The sequence below is a fragment of the Desmodus rotundus genome, chromosome 10 (genome assembly GCF_022682495.2).
Source record: "Desmodus rotundus isolate HL8 chromosome 10, HLdesRot8A.1, whole genome shotgun sequence".
Taxonomy (NCBI): Eukaryota; Metazoa; Chordata; class Mammalia; order Chiroptera; family Phyllostomidae; genus Desmodus; species Desmodus rotundus.
This window is the reverse complement of record NC_071396.1, coordinates 35,678,300-35,695,497: the sequence shown is the minus strand read 5'-3', so window position 1 is coordinate 35,695,497 and position 17,198 is coordinate 35,678,300. Positions and strand designations below refer to the sequence as shown.

Sequence of the window (17,198 nt, the reverse complement as noted above, 5' to 3'; positions counted from 1 at the left end):
TTTTATGACGTCAATTTTGTCAATCTTGTCTTTTTATAGCTTCTGAGTTTTGTGCTATTCTTAGAAAGTTTTCTGCACCACTCCAGACATTATTTGAGTTTCACTCATTTTTCACTAATTATAACCCCTTTAACCAATCCAAGTTTAAAGATGCAAAGTGAGGTTCTGCTGTTGTTCCTTCGTCCCTGGTAGTGTCTTAATTGATTAGCCCAAAGGGACCACATGCAAACAGCGCCACCTCCAGGCTAGCCTGAGAAGTCCACGCTGGCCGCCTGAATGCAGAATTCCCCGCCATCACCTCTCCAGAAGTCAGCATTTCAGAAGTGCAAGATATCCAAAATGTTTGAGTGTGATAATTCTGGGGGATGATCATGTATTAACAAAGATTTGTTTCTCCACATTCTCATCCTCAATAGGGATGTAAATTTACAGAAAAGCGAAAAGATATTTGGTTGGGTTTGGGGTGGTGATACAGCTGAAACTTTCCAGCCGCCTAAGAGTGCATTTACCTCTGCTTCTATCCATCCCAAGCCAACCCTGGTCCACAAGAAACTGTCACTATCTTGTCACAGGAAAATCCTGGGGTATCAGCCATCTCTGCCCTGTGCCTGATTCTCAAGGAAGTTGGTCCTGGACAGTGTCAACTGTCCCAGGTTTAGATAGACAGTAAGTCACACTTAAAACCAATTCCTGCCATAACCTGGTCCCTAAGCCAGTGCCCTAAGATCAGCCTAGGTCAGCGGCCAAGCCTAGAAGCACAGCGCCATTTGCTCCTGTGGTTGATTCTTTTCTCCAAACCAGAGGGGTGGCAGTGGCTCTGTTCTACCAGTGAGCATCATGGTTAAAAGCTCCAGAGAACTACCCTGGCTAACTTAAGTAAAACGGGACTTCCTTTAAGAATATCAGGGAACTCACAGAGTACATGGGAGCTGAAGGATCAGGCTGGAGAAGTTGGGAACCAAGAAACAGAATAAGGCCCCAAGAACCACAGCAGAAATCTCTGAGCAGAAACAGCCCAGGCTGCCCACCCGGACCTTGGTACTGCTCCAGCGATGCCTGCTTGCCTGCCTTCCTCTTGGGGTTCCAAACCAGGGAGGCAGACTTTGGTGGCCTGAGCCTCAATCATATGCCCACCCCGAGTAAAACGAAGCTAAAACAGAACTTTCTTTTTTAGGATAATTTTTTTTACTCCTCAAGGCCAGTACCTTTTCCTTTTCCTTTTTTTTTTTTTTTAAATGAATGGTTTGTACTTATTTAGTGTCACAGAGGGAGGCCCTTTGGACCTCGTGTTGCTCCCCAAGAGACACTAGCTTTTCTCTTTCTCAGAGGTCCTGGGCTAGCCTGGGCTTCTCTAGCCCCTTCGTGCCAAGAAGAAGGAGGAGAGTGGATTTATAGCCTCTAGACAGTTCCCACGCTCTATTCGGGACTGTTCTATACAAGGGTATTTCTGGGAAGACCAAGGGTGCTCCGGGCTGGACAGAATGCCTCAGGAGGCGGCCCCAGTGTGAGGCCCCAGCGGCACAGGGGTGGCTTGAGACAGTGTGTGTTTTAGAGGGGATCTAGCACTAGAAATTTCAATGTCTGCCAAGCTATCACAAATTAAAAGAAATTATAAAGATAGCAAAGGAAAAAAAGAGAAGGAAGAAATTTAAATACATGCATACACATGATCATACACAATCTTTAGGCTGCTTAGTTCACAGGAAGAAAATTATCACTAGATTAGTTAGTTGACCACTGGAAAGAGAAAATAAAATCTTGTAAGCTTCAGTAAAAGTTTGCAATACAGGTGGCGTGCAAACGAGGCTTCAAGATAAGTTCCCTAACTGAGTTGTCAAACCAGGGTGCTGCTCCTAAGCTATTCCTTTACACACTGAAGCCACTCACTATGAAGTTTCCTGAGATCTATGGCCAGGGAGGTAGAGACAGTCCCCTGGGGGTGGTTTGGTGCCATGGACTTTCCCCTAATGGGCTTTTACTGCTGTGCATTTGATCTCTCTCTCTCTCTCTTTCTCTCTCTCTCTTTCTCCCTCTTTCTCACGACCAACTTGAATTTTTTTTAATTATAAAACCAATGAACTCAGAAGTCAGCAAGAAAAATAAAGATAAATTTGAAGACACAAAATTAAAAATGTCTGCATACCAGAATAGACCCTAAGTGAGGTAAAAAAAAAAGAAAAAGAAAAAAGAAAGAAAGAAATGACAAAATGGGGGAAATATTTGTAATACATGTTACAAACCAGGGGCCAATTTCTAATTTACTATGGGTTTATCCCAGTGAGCAAAAAAAAAAAAAGACCAAAAACTCAATAGAAAAATGGCTGAAGGATAAGAAGGAGTAGGTCACAGAGAGAGAGACAGAGAGAAAGAAGGAGAGAAGCTCAACCACAGTAATGATTTTTAAAATGCAAATCAAAGCAAATATAGAAAGTGTTTGGAACATCTACCCTTGGAATCCTGTTAGCTTTTTTAAAAATGAGGTTGATGTCTATATGCTAATAGAGAAAAATCTCCAGATGGGTGAAAAAAGCAAGGTCCAAAACAATGTACATATAGTATCTGAAAGGTTTTCTTAGGCTCCGCTGAGGAAGAAATGGCAATCAGCCACAAAATTAGGCATCACAGAGCTTTATTGGGGTTTGTGCACCTGGGCGAGGTTCCCCAGTCCACAGAGTGGCGAGTGGCCCTAGGGAAATCGTGCCAAAGCAGGGAATATGGCGGGGTTTTATGCACCAAATTCTGGTTGGCTCTCTACGTGGGGGCTAGGGATTGGTCTCCTGGAACAAAGCTACCATCCATCATTGGTGGTTCCCTGGTTTGACGTTAGCCGTCTCTTCCGGGTTGTAGTTCGGCTGCCATTTTTGTCCTACCCCACCCATCCTGACAGTATCATGCATTTTGTGAAAAAATGTAAAGGGAAGAAACATTTAACATATATGCTAAGAGACACCTAATAAACTTTTCTTGTTGCATACACAAGAAAGTGTGAATGGTGATTAGCTATACAAAGAGGGACTGAAAACCAGGATGGGGACTTTTTTTACTTTTAATTTTATAGTTTCCTAAAGTTTTTAATGTTTTCCCATGTGCATGCATTTATTTTTCTAAAATATAATAATAATGGAGTTGAAGAATTTTGTGATATTTCATCTGAAAACATTTTAAAAGATTTTATTTATTTATATTTAGAGAGGGGAAGGGCGGGAAAAGAGAGGGAGAGAAACATCAATATGTAGTTGCATGTCGTGAGCCCCCTACTGGGGTCCAGGCCTGCAACCCAGGCATGCGCCCTGACTGGGAATTGAACCTGAGACCCTTTGGTTCCGGAGGCCAGCACTCAATCCACTGAGCCACACCATCCAGGGCCATCTGAAAACGTTTGGTGTTAGAAAAAAAGCACTAATGAAGGTATGGAGCAACAGGAAGTCCCAGCCATTGCTGGTGGGAATGCAAAATACTACAGGCTCTTTTACAAGACAGTTTGGTGGTTTCTTAAAAATGTAGACATACTCCTACCATACGATCCAGCAGTCATACTCCTTGGCATGTACCCAGAGGAATCAAAAATCTATGTCCGCATAAAAATCTGCACACAAAACAAAAAAAGCAAGGTAATAATATACACATATGCTATAGTCAAAATTATGGAAAATACAGAAAACTTTAAAAGATAACAAAAATCTATGTAAAACTTCAGTACCCAAATATAATCTCTCTTACTGTTGTGGTGGGTTTTCTTGCATTCTTTTTTCTATGCACATGAGTGTAGCTAATGTGAATTGTACCACAACATCAGGATGCCTTTAACGTTTTTTCCAAAATAAAGGAAACTAAAAGTAGCTCTAGCTTCTAACTACTGAATTAGCTAATAACCTTTTTGGAGCTGTCAGTTCTCCTGGACTGACCAGGACCCTGGGGTTTATGTAACACCCAAAGCTGCCCTGTGGACCTTCACACCTGGGGAGAAAAGCCCAAAGCGTTCCTCTTAAGCTCTGAACTGTGGCTCTTTCTGCAATTGCTCCTATCCACCACAAGATGTCATTCTCTGCACGTTCAAATCATTCTGACGCTGTAGTCCGTTCCTTTAGACCTTTAGACATTGGCCTGTTAAGTGCCTTGCAGGAAAAATTCCACTCCCACAGCATCAGCTAATGCAGAATCCTTTGACAGTTCCCAAGGACTGTCAAAGTCCCAAGGACTCCCAGAGAGGAAGAGAGAGGGAAAGGAAAGGAGGGAGGGAGAGAGAGAGACAGAGACATGGATTTGTTGTCCCACCCGTTTATGCCTTCACTGGTTGATTCTTGTTTGTGCCCTGACTGGGGGTATCCAACCACTATGTTGGCATATTGGGGATGATGCTCTAACCAACTGAGCCACCTGGCCAGGGCCTAAAACATTATCTTTAAGCATTGCCCATATTCAAGGCATGAGTTAATAGCTGATGGTCTGGATTCATTCAGCAAACAGTTTATTTTTAAAGTTAAACTGAATTTACTTAAAAGGGTTAGGACAGGACTGACAGTTCATAATTATGAATCATCAGGAAAAGCTAGAATTGGTACATGTTCTTTTTCCAACTGAATCATGATACTGGTAATTTTTGACTCCATACCCCAATATGCCTGCCTGCCTTCCTTCCTTCCTTCCTTCCTTCCTTCCTTCCTCTTTCTCTCTCACCTTCCCTCCTCCTCCCCCTCCTCTTCTCCTTCCGTATCCTAGCAATGACCTAATAAACCCTTTCTTTTAAAAAGAAAGAAAAGATAGAATTACTTCTTGTGCTTAGAAAATATAATAAATTTATTTACATTGCCAAATTTCCAATAAAACAAGGTAGAGTGCATACACTGCGGTCTTTCTGGGTGTTGTTGTTGTTTGTTTCTTTGCTTGTTTTGCCACCTTAGAGTCTTCTCAAGGCTTTAAAACTTAAGGAGCCAGTGAGCTGTTGGGGAATTCCTGAAGGTCGAACACTATTTTCATTCATTTCTAGCAATAAGTTCTCAGATGACCTAAAACATTTGTGAAGATAAGAAATTTCCCTAGCGATGTGAAAGTTCCTATGCATCTGTAAGGATATGGGGCAGGCCTCAAGGAAGAACAGGAGAAGGGGAAGAATCTCCTCTAGGTGGGGTAGCCCAGCGCAGAGAGGCCCGAACGTTTGTGTCCCTCCTGGGTCTTTCCAGTCTCCTCGCCACTCCCCAGGCCAGTCAGGTGGTGGAACCAGGACAACGGGGAGCAAAGAGAAAGGCGGATGGAGCTGGTCTGGGAACTGTGCTGGCTGGACAGGCCCCTTTAGCTAGGCAGTGTGGGGACCGCTTCGGCCAGCCTGAGCGTTGCAGATGTGGATGGCAGGGAAGCCCCAGCTTGGGGAATGAAACACTGGATAGATCAGAGAGTTGAAGAACAGGAACTTTGGGGCACCCGCAAGGACACGGTTCCTACTAGAACTCTTGACTCCTTCGCCTGCCTCCTCTGGCTACCAACAGGTGTATTAACAAATGGAAAGGGGATAGCCTGGGAATTGTGATACTAATGACAAGAAGTAGAACATCTCTCTTCCACTAACGGTTTCTGCTTGGGGTTTCTTATACGCAGTCTGACTTGGCTTTGAAGTCGGCAGTGGAAGACGTTCTTCACGTTCCGGCCGCCGGAGGTGGGGCGGGGAAGCGGCGGTAGGAGGATGCTCTGCACCGTCAGAGCGGCGAGTTGCTCCGCGCGCCGGAAGGGGCTGGGTGCCAGAGCCGGAGACGCCGCCTTTGGTACCCTGCTGCTCCGCGGTTGTCGGGAAAGGCTAGGAGGTTCGCATGTGTAGATTCATCTCCGGGAGTACAGTCTTTGATTCCACTCTCTGCTCCGGAGAGGCGGTTCCCGCAATCGGGTAGCTGGGAAATTGGGTTTAGCATTTGTCACCAATTGCAACTGGGCGTCCCGGGACCCTGAATCTTTTGAGGGCTTGCTCGGGACTACGTTTCCCAGAAGGCCGTGCGGTGATTGAAAGCTCGCTCAGCCTGTGGATGGGGAAGATTTCTCGTCGCGGAAGCTGAGAGCTAATGGCAGGAGGACGTGGGCGGTGTTTTCCGGCGGCTGGCCCTGGAGCTCAGAGCCCCAACTGTGTGTACACAGTCCTGTCACGAATCCCGCTAGGATTTGAGTAGGGGGGGACCGGCTCGTGTGGTGGGCCGGGAGCGGCTCGGCGGTGGAAGACTCTCCTCCCTGCTCCATCCCCTCCTGGGCCCTGGGGCGGCGAGTGGGTGCGGGGAGGGAGACAGCCGGGGCGCTGCTGAGGAGCTGGAGGGGGCTCGCCTTGCAGCCCCGACGCTGTCTCTGCCCGGTACTCGCGCTCGCCTTGCGGAGCCCGCGGGTCTGCTGAGGAGTGGGCGGAGGTAGCTGCGGTTTTCTGTGCTGTCGTCGGGATAGCGACCCTCGTCTCCTTTCCCTTGCTCCTTGGTGGTGGTCTCCGGGGTCGCAGTTGAGCTCTGTGACCCTCTGACCGCCACACCCCGATTAGGGCCTGCAGCGCGGCGAGGGGGGAGAATGGGTGGCGGCCGACCGGGGCGGTCATGTTCCTATTAGTAAATCCAGTGACAAACCGGTGCTTCTCACAGTGGCACTTAGGCCCAGCGCCAGGCGCTCTAGGGCCTTTGCGGTCTCCTCTCCAGGGGGCGCTGGAGACAGCGTGGGAGACAGGGTTTCAGTGACCGTCGCTGGGAACTCGGTCCCCTCACTCCCGCTGTGCCCTGCAGGTGGGCCCTGCTGCTGTGTCTTGTAATGGACGTAGAAATAAAATTCATGCTCAAAGCTCAGCCCAGTGTTTCCATCTTAGTGATGGTGTTTTTGTTCGTGCAGGTTTTAAGCCAGGCAGATGACATGTATTGCGACGGGTTTTAGTGGCTGTAAGTGGATGTTTCCCTGAGAAGTGTTCGTGTGTGTGTTCTAGAAGTTCTAGGTGCTCTGATCGGGAAGGCAAAGGTGTGGAAGAGTCAAACTTCCTCGCCCCCATCTGGTCCATCCTGCGCTGGAACGCCAAAAATTCTTTGTAGCAGGCTTTGTGTTTGCTTCTGCTGGAAACTCTTTAAAGGGAGAGGGGGTCTATCTTCTATTTCTTGGGAACTCCTGCTGCCTTACAATATATTACTTAATGAATAAATTACTGAGCCATCCAGTAATCTGGTCATCTCCCCCAAAAGAACTTTTTCTTGATACTGCTGTCAATTTTATTAATGTAGTAATGATCATCTTCAGCCCCTAGGGTTTGTTTTGTGCTTATCCCCATTGAATTTCTTTTTCTTTTTGTATTTTTATTCATTTCAGATGTACAGCATAGTGATTAGATAATCATATATTATCCCCATTGAGGTTTACTTAATTTTACAGCTTATCTATCTTTTTATTGTTATTTTTAAAATCCATGTCCTTTTACATCTCATTTTTCACACCTTTAAACCTTGAAATAGGGCCCTGGCCAGGTGACTCAGCTGGTTAGAGCATCCTCCCAATAAGGTTCCATTCCCCCCCCTCCCCGATTTAGGGCACATACAAGAAGCAGCCAATGAATACATAAATAAGTGGAACAACAAATCAATGTTTCTCTCTCTCTCTCTCTCAATCAACAAATTAAAAAATAATCATTAAAAAATACCTTGAAATAGAATGGTACCCAGGGCATTTCTCTTTGGGGTTTTGCTTGGTCTGTCCCTTGAGTTTGACACCAAATCTACAAGCCTGGAAAAGTCAACTGTTCTCATAACTAATATGAGTAGAATTAGGTCCGCACTTGCTCATTGCTGAGGAAAATGTAGTTGGAGAGAATCTAAACCTTTCCAGAAGTCGAGTTATACCTGGACACCCTCTCCTTTGTTTATTGTGGACAATGTGTTCCTCAAAAAGTTAGTGTGTCCAAAGGCAGGGTTCTATTCGTGTGTTTGAGAGGCGCAAGCCTCTCTAGTAATAGGAAAGTTGCCCAAGGGAGAGATTATGTAAAAAGAGAATGAGAAAAGCAAACCTGTGGTTGACAGAATCTCTCTGAGAGCTACTAGAGTTGGGGGGGGCAGGCTTTGTCGGAGCACACTGGTATCCTTGGCGGGTGTCTTTTGTGTGTGTTGGGGGGACATCCAGAGAGCTACTGATACTTACCGAGGTCTCTCGCTTTAGCACCTAATGACACTTAATGATGTGGCTGGCGACTTCAGGGAAGAGTGGGCACTGCTTAGAGAATCCTCTTCAGGGACACCACCTGGCACAGTTAGAAGAATGGGCTCTCAAAGGGTAAGGGTGTTGCTCTCCTTTAGATTTAATACATATATTTTAAGAAGGCCCAGGTCTCAGTGGTCTCCGGGGATGCTGGTGGCTGAGAGCTCCAGATCCCTGTGAGAATAGCTATGGCCTCCCTGGCAGCAAAAAGAGGACTTTCTTTCTCATGGCACTTTATGGTTTGCAGATGTCTTTGATCTTCATTGTCTTGTTAATATTTCCCCATACCCTTTGATGTATGTATTATCTATGACACAACTTTTTGTTTTCACTTTCTTAGAATTCCCAGAATGAGAAATGCTAGGTCAAAAAATAGGTACATTTCTAAGGTATTTGATATTTTCTCCAAGTGCCTTGTAAAAAGATTAGATCAATTTATTTATTCCCACAAGCATTATATGAAAGTGTCCATTTCTGCCATCATAGTGCATACTCTAATATAAGTCTAGGTTAATTAATGATGATAGCTAACATTTATTGAGCACTTACCACTTAATCCTTATAACTCTGTGAGATAGGTCTTATCATTATCCCTATTTTATAGATAAAGACACAGACACATAGAGTTTAAGTAACTTTGCTGAGGTCACACAGCTGGTAAGAGGCAGGGTTAGGATCCAAACGCAGGCAGTGTGAGTCTTGAGTCTGCACTCTTTACCTCTGTGCTATATTGCCTACGTGTATCATTGTTCTAATTTTAATTTCTTTGGTTAGTAGTATGATTAAAGGTTTTCCGTATATTTATAGGCTACTTTTGTGTGTGTGTGAATTGCCTATTCGTGTCCTATGTTCATTTTTTTTCCCCTGACAATTGTCTACCTTTTTTCTCATAGCTCAGTGATTTTCAATCTTTTTCATCTCACGGCACATGTAAACTAACTACTAAAATTCTGCAGCCCACCAAAAAGTATATTTTTTGACGATCTGAAAAAATATAGGTATAATTTTAATTCATTCACACCAAACAGCTAGTGTTGTGTTGGCTGTTGTCATATTTTTACTTGACATCTAAGGGAAAAGAGGTCAGTAGGTCAGTGCCCCTGACTAAATAGTCAGGTATTTGCATGTTATAAAAATTCTTGCGGCACAGCAGTTGAAAATCGCTGTCATAGCTGTATCTATTGCTGCCCTTCTGGGGAAATTTTAAAGTCCAATATTATAATTAACTTCCTTAGGGTCATGGTGACTTGGTGTCTGATGAAGTTATCTCTCCCGTGGGTTGAGCCTTGTGTCATCAGAGATGAGTTACTGTACTTACTCTATACTTTCAATGACAAATCAGGTGTTTGTTTGTTTGTTTGTTGATAAGAAGTAAAGGGCTTTTTTGTAGCCTCTTGGGGAGATCACCCTCTTTTATCACTTTATCATGGCTGCTCTTTTAATGAGACCAAACAAATATAAGAGTTTCTCTGGATGTTCTCTTCTGTCTAGGGAAGGAGGAGGTCTTCAATTTTGGCCAGAACTAGTGTGAGCGGCTCAGATTAACATCCCGTGTTCATCTCCCATACAGGATCTCTAGACCAAGTGTCATCTCCCAGCTGGAACACAAAGAAGAGCCGTGGGTTCTACCACTCCAAACTTCTGAGGCAAGGAAGATCCTAGGGGAAGGTCACCCAGGTGAGATGTGAGTGTCACCTGGTGGGAGAAGAATTGGGAGTGCTGCCCTAGACTTTTGTCTTCCTATCAGAAGTTTAAATTTGAGTTCTGGGCAGTCGGTAATTGACCAGCTACAGTCTCTTTTTAAGGAAGCATTTCACTTTTGTTTTGACTATATCTCTTATAATATCTCTCGCCCGATTTTGACAATATGTGGCTTACTCCTGAAGAATGTAAACTTCCCTTCATGTTTCCTGTAAGCCTAATGACCTTCAATAAACTTTTCACAAAGTGAAAACCAAAGTAGTCAAATTAAGTGTAGTCTGTTGCAAAAACACTAATTTTAATCCTTCTTGCTGTTTTCTGATGTTCGTCCCTGATAACTTTATTCTCTGTCAACTTCTGTTCATTTCTCAGACTTTGAGAATCAGGTAGAAAAGCTCCATGAGGACATTTCTGAAACAGCAGAACAATGTGGAACGTTCGCAGAAAGGGCCAATAAAAATATTGCTCATACTCCCAGCTGGAGAGGAGCCTGGGAGAGGGACCTTGAATTGGAAGAGCGTGGCAGCCACCCAGGACAGGGCCATCGGGAGCCCTTCTCACAGGACAGAGGTCTGAACCAGCTCCTGGACGGATATGTAGGAATGAAGCCTGTGTGCGCCGAATGTGGGAAAAGCTTCAACCAGAGTTCCTATCTCATAAAACACTTAAGAACCCACACCGGTGAGAGGCCTTATAAGTGCATTGAGTGCGGGAAAGGCTTCAAACAGAGTTCAGACCTTGTCACCCATCACAGAACCCACACAGGAGAGAGACCCTACCAATGCAATGGCTGTGAGAAGAAATTCAGAGACAGCTCCACGCTCATCAAACACCAGAGAACCCACACCGGGGAGAGACCGTATGAGTGCCCCGAGTGTGGGAAGACTTTTGGACGGAAGCCACACCTCATAATGCACCAAAGAACCCACACGGGAGAGAAGCCCTACACGTGCCTCAGATGTCATAAAAGCTTCAGTCGAAGCTCAAATTTCATCACCCACCAGAGGACACACACGGGAGTGAAGCCTTACAGGTGCGACAGCTGCGGGGAGAGTTTTAGCCAAAGCTCAGATTTGATAAAGCACCGGCGAACACACACAGGGGAGCGGCCCTTTACATGCCCAGAGTGCGGGAAGGGCTTTAGAGATAGTTCTCATTTTGTAGCTCACATGAGTACTCACTCCAGAGAAAGGCCTTTCAGTTGTCCTTCCTGCCACAAAAGTTTCAGTCAGAGCTCACACCTGGTCACGCACGAGAGAATGCACACAGGCGAGAGGCCCTTTAAGTGTGACAACTGTGGAAAAGGCTTCGCTGACAGCTCTGCCCTCCTCAAGCACCAGCGGATCCACACGGGAGAAAGACCCTACAGATGTGGCGAGTGTGGGAAGAGCTTCAATCAGAGCTCCCACTTCCTGACGCATCGGTGCATCCACGTGGGAGACAGACCCCATCGGTGTCCCGAGTGTGGCAAAACCTTCCACCAGCGTTCGCATTTCCTGACACACCATAGAACACATACAGGAGAAAAACCTTTTCACTGTAGTAAGTGTGACAGGAGCTTCCATCAGAAAGCACACCTTTTATGCCATCAAAACACTCATCTGATTTAGGAAGTAATCTTCAGTGGTTCTCCTGCTCCCTCCCAAATTTCCATTGCTGCTGACTCCAAGCATCCCACTTAGAGAAAACCCGAACCTGGGCCTGGGCGGCTCCCCGGGGGCCCCGATCTCTTCACTCTGTTTTTCCCCGTATTTTATGGTGAGGATGAAACCGTAGGATCCAAAGAATGTTTTGAACACAAAAGGCATCCCTCCAGTGTTTTCGACAGACTCTCAGCAAGGGAAATGGGAGTTTCATGATTGATGCCTGGTTACTGAAAGAGAAGCCAGCTAAAGGTCACCTAGAGATCTCGTGTAAGCCGCCTGTCGTGGTGCTGGGCACAACGCAGATGCTCAGTAACCAACCGGTCCGATGATCACTATGACGGTTACTATCTGAGATCTTATATAAAGCCCTCAGTACAGAGTCTGTTCCTTAAAAGATACTCCATACAAAGTTGGTTGCTTATATCAGACTTATTACTCAATAAGGAATTTATTAGTGCACTCCTGCGCTAATTAGTGCAGCCCAGGACTTGCAAGAAATTAGGCTGGCATTAGAACATTTGGGGTGTGAGCACACGGATTTAATAAAACGGAGAATTCTCTCCCAGCCAAGTGCTATGCAGGCATCAGGCACCAGATGTGTCACTGCCGTAGCAGGGCAGAATTACCTCAGAGGACATTTGCAGTCTTGTGACTAAGAAGCTGAAACAATTTCAGAAGCTTTTCTGGTACAGCAGTGTCCAAGGCCCTGCCCCTGGTGGTTTGCTGCCATCTCAGGCACAGGAAATATCCGGCGACGAAGAAGCAAGAGGGACCTGGAAGAGGACTGTAGTGAGGCTGTGGAAACAAAACTACTGAGACCGGTAAATAATATTGCAGGGATGTTTCCTGGCATTCATTCAGCTGTGGGAAACAGCTCCTGTTTTTCCAATTTGCTGGGTCATTGCCTTTTCCTTTTAAGTTAATGCAACTCTCTGATCCTGTGCGGGTCATTCATATGACCCACTGGTACATTCCTGTATTTAATTGAAATGCGTTGAGGGAGGGCAGCGTGTTGAAAAGAATGTGAACATCACTGAAAAGGTGAGCTGTTTGAGGCCTGTCTCTAACACTTCGCTCGGGCCACACATCCACCTTCTTCAGGGTCGAATACCTACGTGGGCGCCGCGAGCGCTTTCCTGTTACACTGTGACGCTTGATGTTACAGCACTGTTGCTGAAGTCTTTTTTTCCCAAGGAACTCTGGATAACATTTCTCTAGATGTCTCGTTCTCTCTCACGATGAGGGACTTATTTTTTCATCCGTTGAAAACCTAAGGCCTGTAAAGGCCAAACAACTCATTGTGGGTCACATGTTTCCCCGAAGAGCCAGATTTTGGCTGCAGGTCTCCTCATCAACATGGCCCAGACCCGCTCTGGAATTTGTCGTGGTCTCTGAAATGCTGCAGGACTGGAGGACCTACCTCATGTCCTTCAAGCCACCACGAATTCGGAAACGATGGAGGCATGTAGCCTATGCTCCCAGGAGCTTTACAGGATCCTGGGCTGGGGGTCCCTGATACTCGAGCAGTTAGAGTGGACAGGTAAGGGCCGATGCAGGGGATTGGAGGGGTCACAGAGGGCGCTCAGTGTTTAACCCTCTAGAGAGAAAAGTGGTTGCCTGAAGCTGTTCACACAGACTAAATTATTACATCAGCCTGGAAATCCAGTTTGTTCCCTTCCGTGTGGAATGCTGTCTGCGGGCTTTAACCCAAGGGGGACGGAATTCGCTGATACCCTAAGCTCGCTCTTTGACAGGAATATTAGGTAGTTGACCAAGAAAAAACAAATTTGGTTAATCCAGTGCAGTGGTTCTCAAAATGTGAGTCCTAAGAAACAAACGCTCCCCTATACAGTACAAATAAATGTCCAGAAGACTACAGCCCCAGGCTTCTGTAATCTGCCAAACTTGGACCACCTGTCCGAATGCAGGACGCCTTGCTACATTAATAAGGCTCTTGTGTTATTAAAAATAAATAAATAAAAAATAAACAGCTTTGCAGGAAAAAAAAATAAGGCTCTTGTAAATACCTCTTCTTTTCCTCCCAGAAAAAACATCTTCCCACAATTTTGATTATTTCTACAGGGTGTGAACATTTTTATAGCTCCTGTTTACTTGCTGCTAAGTCATTTTTCTGAGCCAATTGTGCTAACTTACAATGCTGCTGGCGGCTAAGGACTGCAAGTTTTACCACCCCCTCATTCTCAAAATCAAGTTTTGCTCATTTAAGAGACAGGATTTTTAAAAAGGCTTTATGCTATACTTATTTATTTTCCAGCTTATACCAACTGGACGTAGACGCATAAACAATAGACTTTTCTACCCTTGAAGCCCTCACCGGGTATTGAACCCCTAACCTTTCAGTGTGCAGGACGACGCTCCAACCAACCGAGCCGCACCAGCCGGGGCCAGAGACGGGGTTTGTGCACACTGTTTTCATGGCGTTTGTGTGATTTGCTGAGTTGGATGTTTTTTTTCATATGTAAGCTTGTTTCTTGACTTTCTTCTGTTTGTCGTTTGTGCATTTAGAACATAGAGTCAGAATCCAGAAACTTTATTGACTGGCTTCGAGGAGTTGCTTACTTTATTTCCTCCTGCTCCATCCCCTTTCCCTCGCTGCTGCTTTGTTACTTTCTTAGTTCATAAGTAATACATGTTCGTTTTAGAAACATCAGAAAGTACAGCAACAAAAAAATCACCTATTATCCTGCCTTCCAGAGCTAAATGCTACCATCTACTGTCTATCTTTGGAAACATTTTCCAACAAAAATATAAATATATCATGTAACTTTTCTGAACCTGTTTTCTTATCTATTTAAAAAACAAACAAACATGCCCTGGCTGATGTGGATCAGTGGTTTGAGTGCTGGCGTGCAAACCGAAGGGTCACTGGTTTGATTCCCAGTCAGGGCACATGCCTGGGTTGCTGGCCAGGTCCCCAGTTCGGGGTGTGCAAGAGGCAACCATGCGTTGATGTCCCTCTCTTCCTCTCTCCCTACCCCTCTCTCTAAAAACAAATAAATAAAATCTTAAAAAAAACAAAAACAAGAATATTGGTCTCTCAAGTTGATAATTAAAAGAGCTAGTGAACGTGAAAGTGATTTATGAAGCTCAGGACGTTATATGGATGCAGTTGCTGTTCTTATGCCCTAAAATACCCTCTGCTGTGCCCAGCAGATGATGACACCTGCTCCCCGGACACAGCCTCCCTCTCCAGGATAGTCTCTTCTCTCTAAAATGACTTCCGGCCTCAGGTTTGCCTACCGAACCGGTATCCACTCAACGTTTAAAAAATCCAATATGTAGGATATACAGAAGGTAAAAGGGGAGTGCAAAGAACAACCATGTATCTACCACTCAGCTTGAGAAATAAAGTTGTGTCAACTCCACTTTCATTTAAAAAAATAAAGTAAATTTTACTCATACACTTAAAGGTTCCTGTGAATTCTTCCTCAATTGCAGCCCCTTCCCAGCCCTTATTCCACCCTCCCGAGTCCGGTGGTTCTCACTCCCAGGCCTTCATGCTTATCTATGCTTTATCTCTCTACATATTTATAAAGAGATATTGATATAGGTCCCTAAGCCATGTATAATATTGATTTGCAAAAACTTGTTTAAACTGTCTGTGAATGGGTATCAAGGTAAGTATTCTGCACTCCCCCTCAGTATTATAGTTGTGAGAGTCACCCATGTTGGTAGGCGTACTTCATTCATTTCTTTGCTTTAATATTCACTGTGTAATCTCAGTGAAATGTATCTGTTTTCCTGATGATAGCCCATTTAGATCATTTCTGGGTTTTGCTGTCACAGGCATTTCTGCGACAAACATTTTGATATGTCTGTTTGCACACGTGTAGGAGTTTCTCTAGGTACATATACCTAGGAATGGAATGCTGAGGTCACAGGTTAAGTGCATCTTTTATAAATATATTTTTTAAATATATTTATTTTTTAGAGAGAGGGGAAAGGAGGGAGAAAGAAAGGGAGAGAAAGATCAATGTGTGGTTGCCTCTCGTGTGCCCCCAACTGGGGACCTGGCCCACGACCCAGGCATGTGCCCTGACTGGGAAGGGAACCGGTGATCCTTTGGTTCCCAGGCCAGAGCTCAATCCACTGAGCCACACCAGCCAGGGCAAGTGCATCTTTAACTACCTAGTGCCAAATTCTTCTCCCAAGTCATGGTACTGATTTCCATTCTCACAGTAGGTATTCCCTTAATTATTCTTCCTGTCAACTTTTTGTTTTGTCAGACTTCAAAATTTTTCCAATCTGAGGGTATGAATGACATTGCATTGTGGTTTTAATATGCATCTCTCTGATTGTCAGGGAAGGTGAACAGCTTTTTACAAGCTTGTTGGTTGTTCATCTGACCTCTTCAGGGAATTCTGTGTTCATAAAGTACTCATTCTTTAGGGCCCCTTGAAAGCCTCCCCCTCTGTGGAATATTTCCGGATCTTTGCCATCAGGCAGATGGGATCCCCTTTGGATCTCTGTAACCTTTTCTATGGCACATCTTAGATTACACTTTTTATTTCATCTTGTAAAGTCACTTGTGTACTATTCTAGAGGGCAGGGACTATATTTAATTCAACTTTATGGCCTTGTTAGTACCTAGAGCAAAGCAAACATTTCTTAAATCTTTGTTGTGTCCAATTATAACTCTCCCCTGCTTTTAAAGACTTAAATAGTTTCCTATCATCTACAGAAGAGAATTGAATCTCTTTAATGCAGAATTTAAGACCCTCACATGGGCATCAGCTTTCCTTTCCTGCTGCTTCTCCCAGTCTGACCTGCCTTCTGCCCTAGATACTAGGCTTTGTCCACAATGAGGGCCCAGTCTGCAAATGTCTCCCTGCAGCCAGGATGGCAGGTTGATCCCACCTGTTTTAGCTGCCCATCAGATTCTTTAAGAGACCTGCTGGGGATCCTGAAGCCACAGGCTTCTTTTTATTCCTACGCACGGCTTCTGCTCTGAATCTGTCATTGGTGTACTAAGCACAGGTTGGCTATTGTTGCTAGTAACGCATTGCCATTCCACAGGTGCTTAAATGCGTGCCATGAGGGAGCCCGGCTGGTGCAGGTGCGGCTCAGGACCCAGCCTCGTGAAGGAATCTGGTGTTCTGTTGCCCATCTGCCTCTCTTTTCTACCCACTTAGATCTGGCTCGTGGTTCCTAACTGTGTCTCTTGATGGGTCCGTCCATTTCTCCTTTGTCTGGGACTTTGAGTCTGCATTAGCGCCTTGTGGCCTATTCTAACCCCAGAGCGGAAACCAATCCCTTATCCTCGTTCCGGGCTGACGTCCTGGCTTCCTCCCACAGCTTTCATGCCTCTGTCATCAGTGGTCTTTAGACCAAGACACAGGTGTTCACACATGTTTGTTGAAGGGTTTTCAGAGGCACTTTGGCCTGTGCAAGAAGTCAGTGAACACCTTCTCGATGGTAGGCTAACTATAGACTAGGATAGGGTGTTGAATAGTGAGATGCCAGAGATTTCAGAATCAGAAAACCCTAGGCCTGACTCCTAACTCTGCATCTTATGACTTGAGCAAAACACCAAACCTCTTTGTTCCTGTTTCCTCATTTAGAAAATGAGGATAATTCTATCTTCTTCCTATGGTGAGGATTAAATGAGACAATAGAGAGAATTTAGCCCATTCTTGAATGTGG

The 17,198-nt window shown here is 45.0% G+C and overlaps 1 protein-coding gene across 5 annotated transcripts; it reads left to right on the top strand.

Moving 5' to 3' along the window:
- Positions 1-6,049: 6,049 nt before the first annotated feature.
- On the top strand, positions 6,050-14,915 carry ZNF774 (zinc finger protein 774). Of its 5 annotated transcripts, XR_006655687.2 has the most exons (5): positions 6,115-6,380; positions 8,149-8,262; positions 9,758-9,864; positions 10,261-13,074; positions 13,810-14,915. XR_006655687.2 is itself a non-coding variant. In XM_045196657.2 (4 exons), exons 2-4 carry the CDS (start codon positions 8,165-8,167, stop codon positions 11,496-11,498), a joined length of 1,443 nt encoding a protein of 480 aa, XP_045052592.2. In that variant the 5' UTR covers positions 6,050-6,108; positions 8,149-8,164; the 3' UTR covers positions 11,499-14,915. The 5 variants fall into 5 exon arrangements, 4 of the variants coding, with proteins under 4 accessions (XP_045052592.2, XP_024417377.2, XP_045052593.2 ...); XM_045196657.2 differs by lacking the exon at positions 6,115-6,380 and adding an exon at positions 6,050-6,108 and having other exon boundaries at positions 10,261-14,915; XM_024561609.3 differs by having other exon boundaries at positions 10,261-14,915.
- Positions 14,916-17,198: the final 2,283 nt, after the last annotated feature.

What these genes read in the sequence shown, in the direction of transcription:
- ZNF774 (XM_045196657.2), top strand. Translation starts at nt 8,165, where the DNA reads ATGATGTGGCTGGCGACTTCAGGGAAGAGTGGGCACTGCTTAGAGAAT. An exon ending in GAAGAATGGGCTCTCAAAGG is followed by an intron (nt 8,263 to 9,757) that starts GTAAGGGTGTTG and finishes TCTCCCATACAG; the next exon opens with GATCTCTAGACCAAGTGTCA. An exon ending in CCTAGGGGAAGGTCACCCAG is followed by an intron (nt 9,865 to 10,260) that starts GTGAGATGTGAG and finishes TTCATTTCTCAG; the next exon opens with ACTTTGAGAATCAGGTAGAA.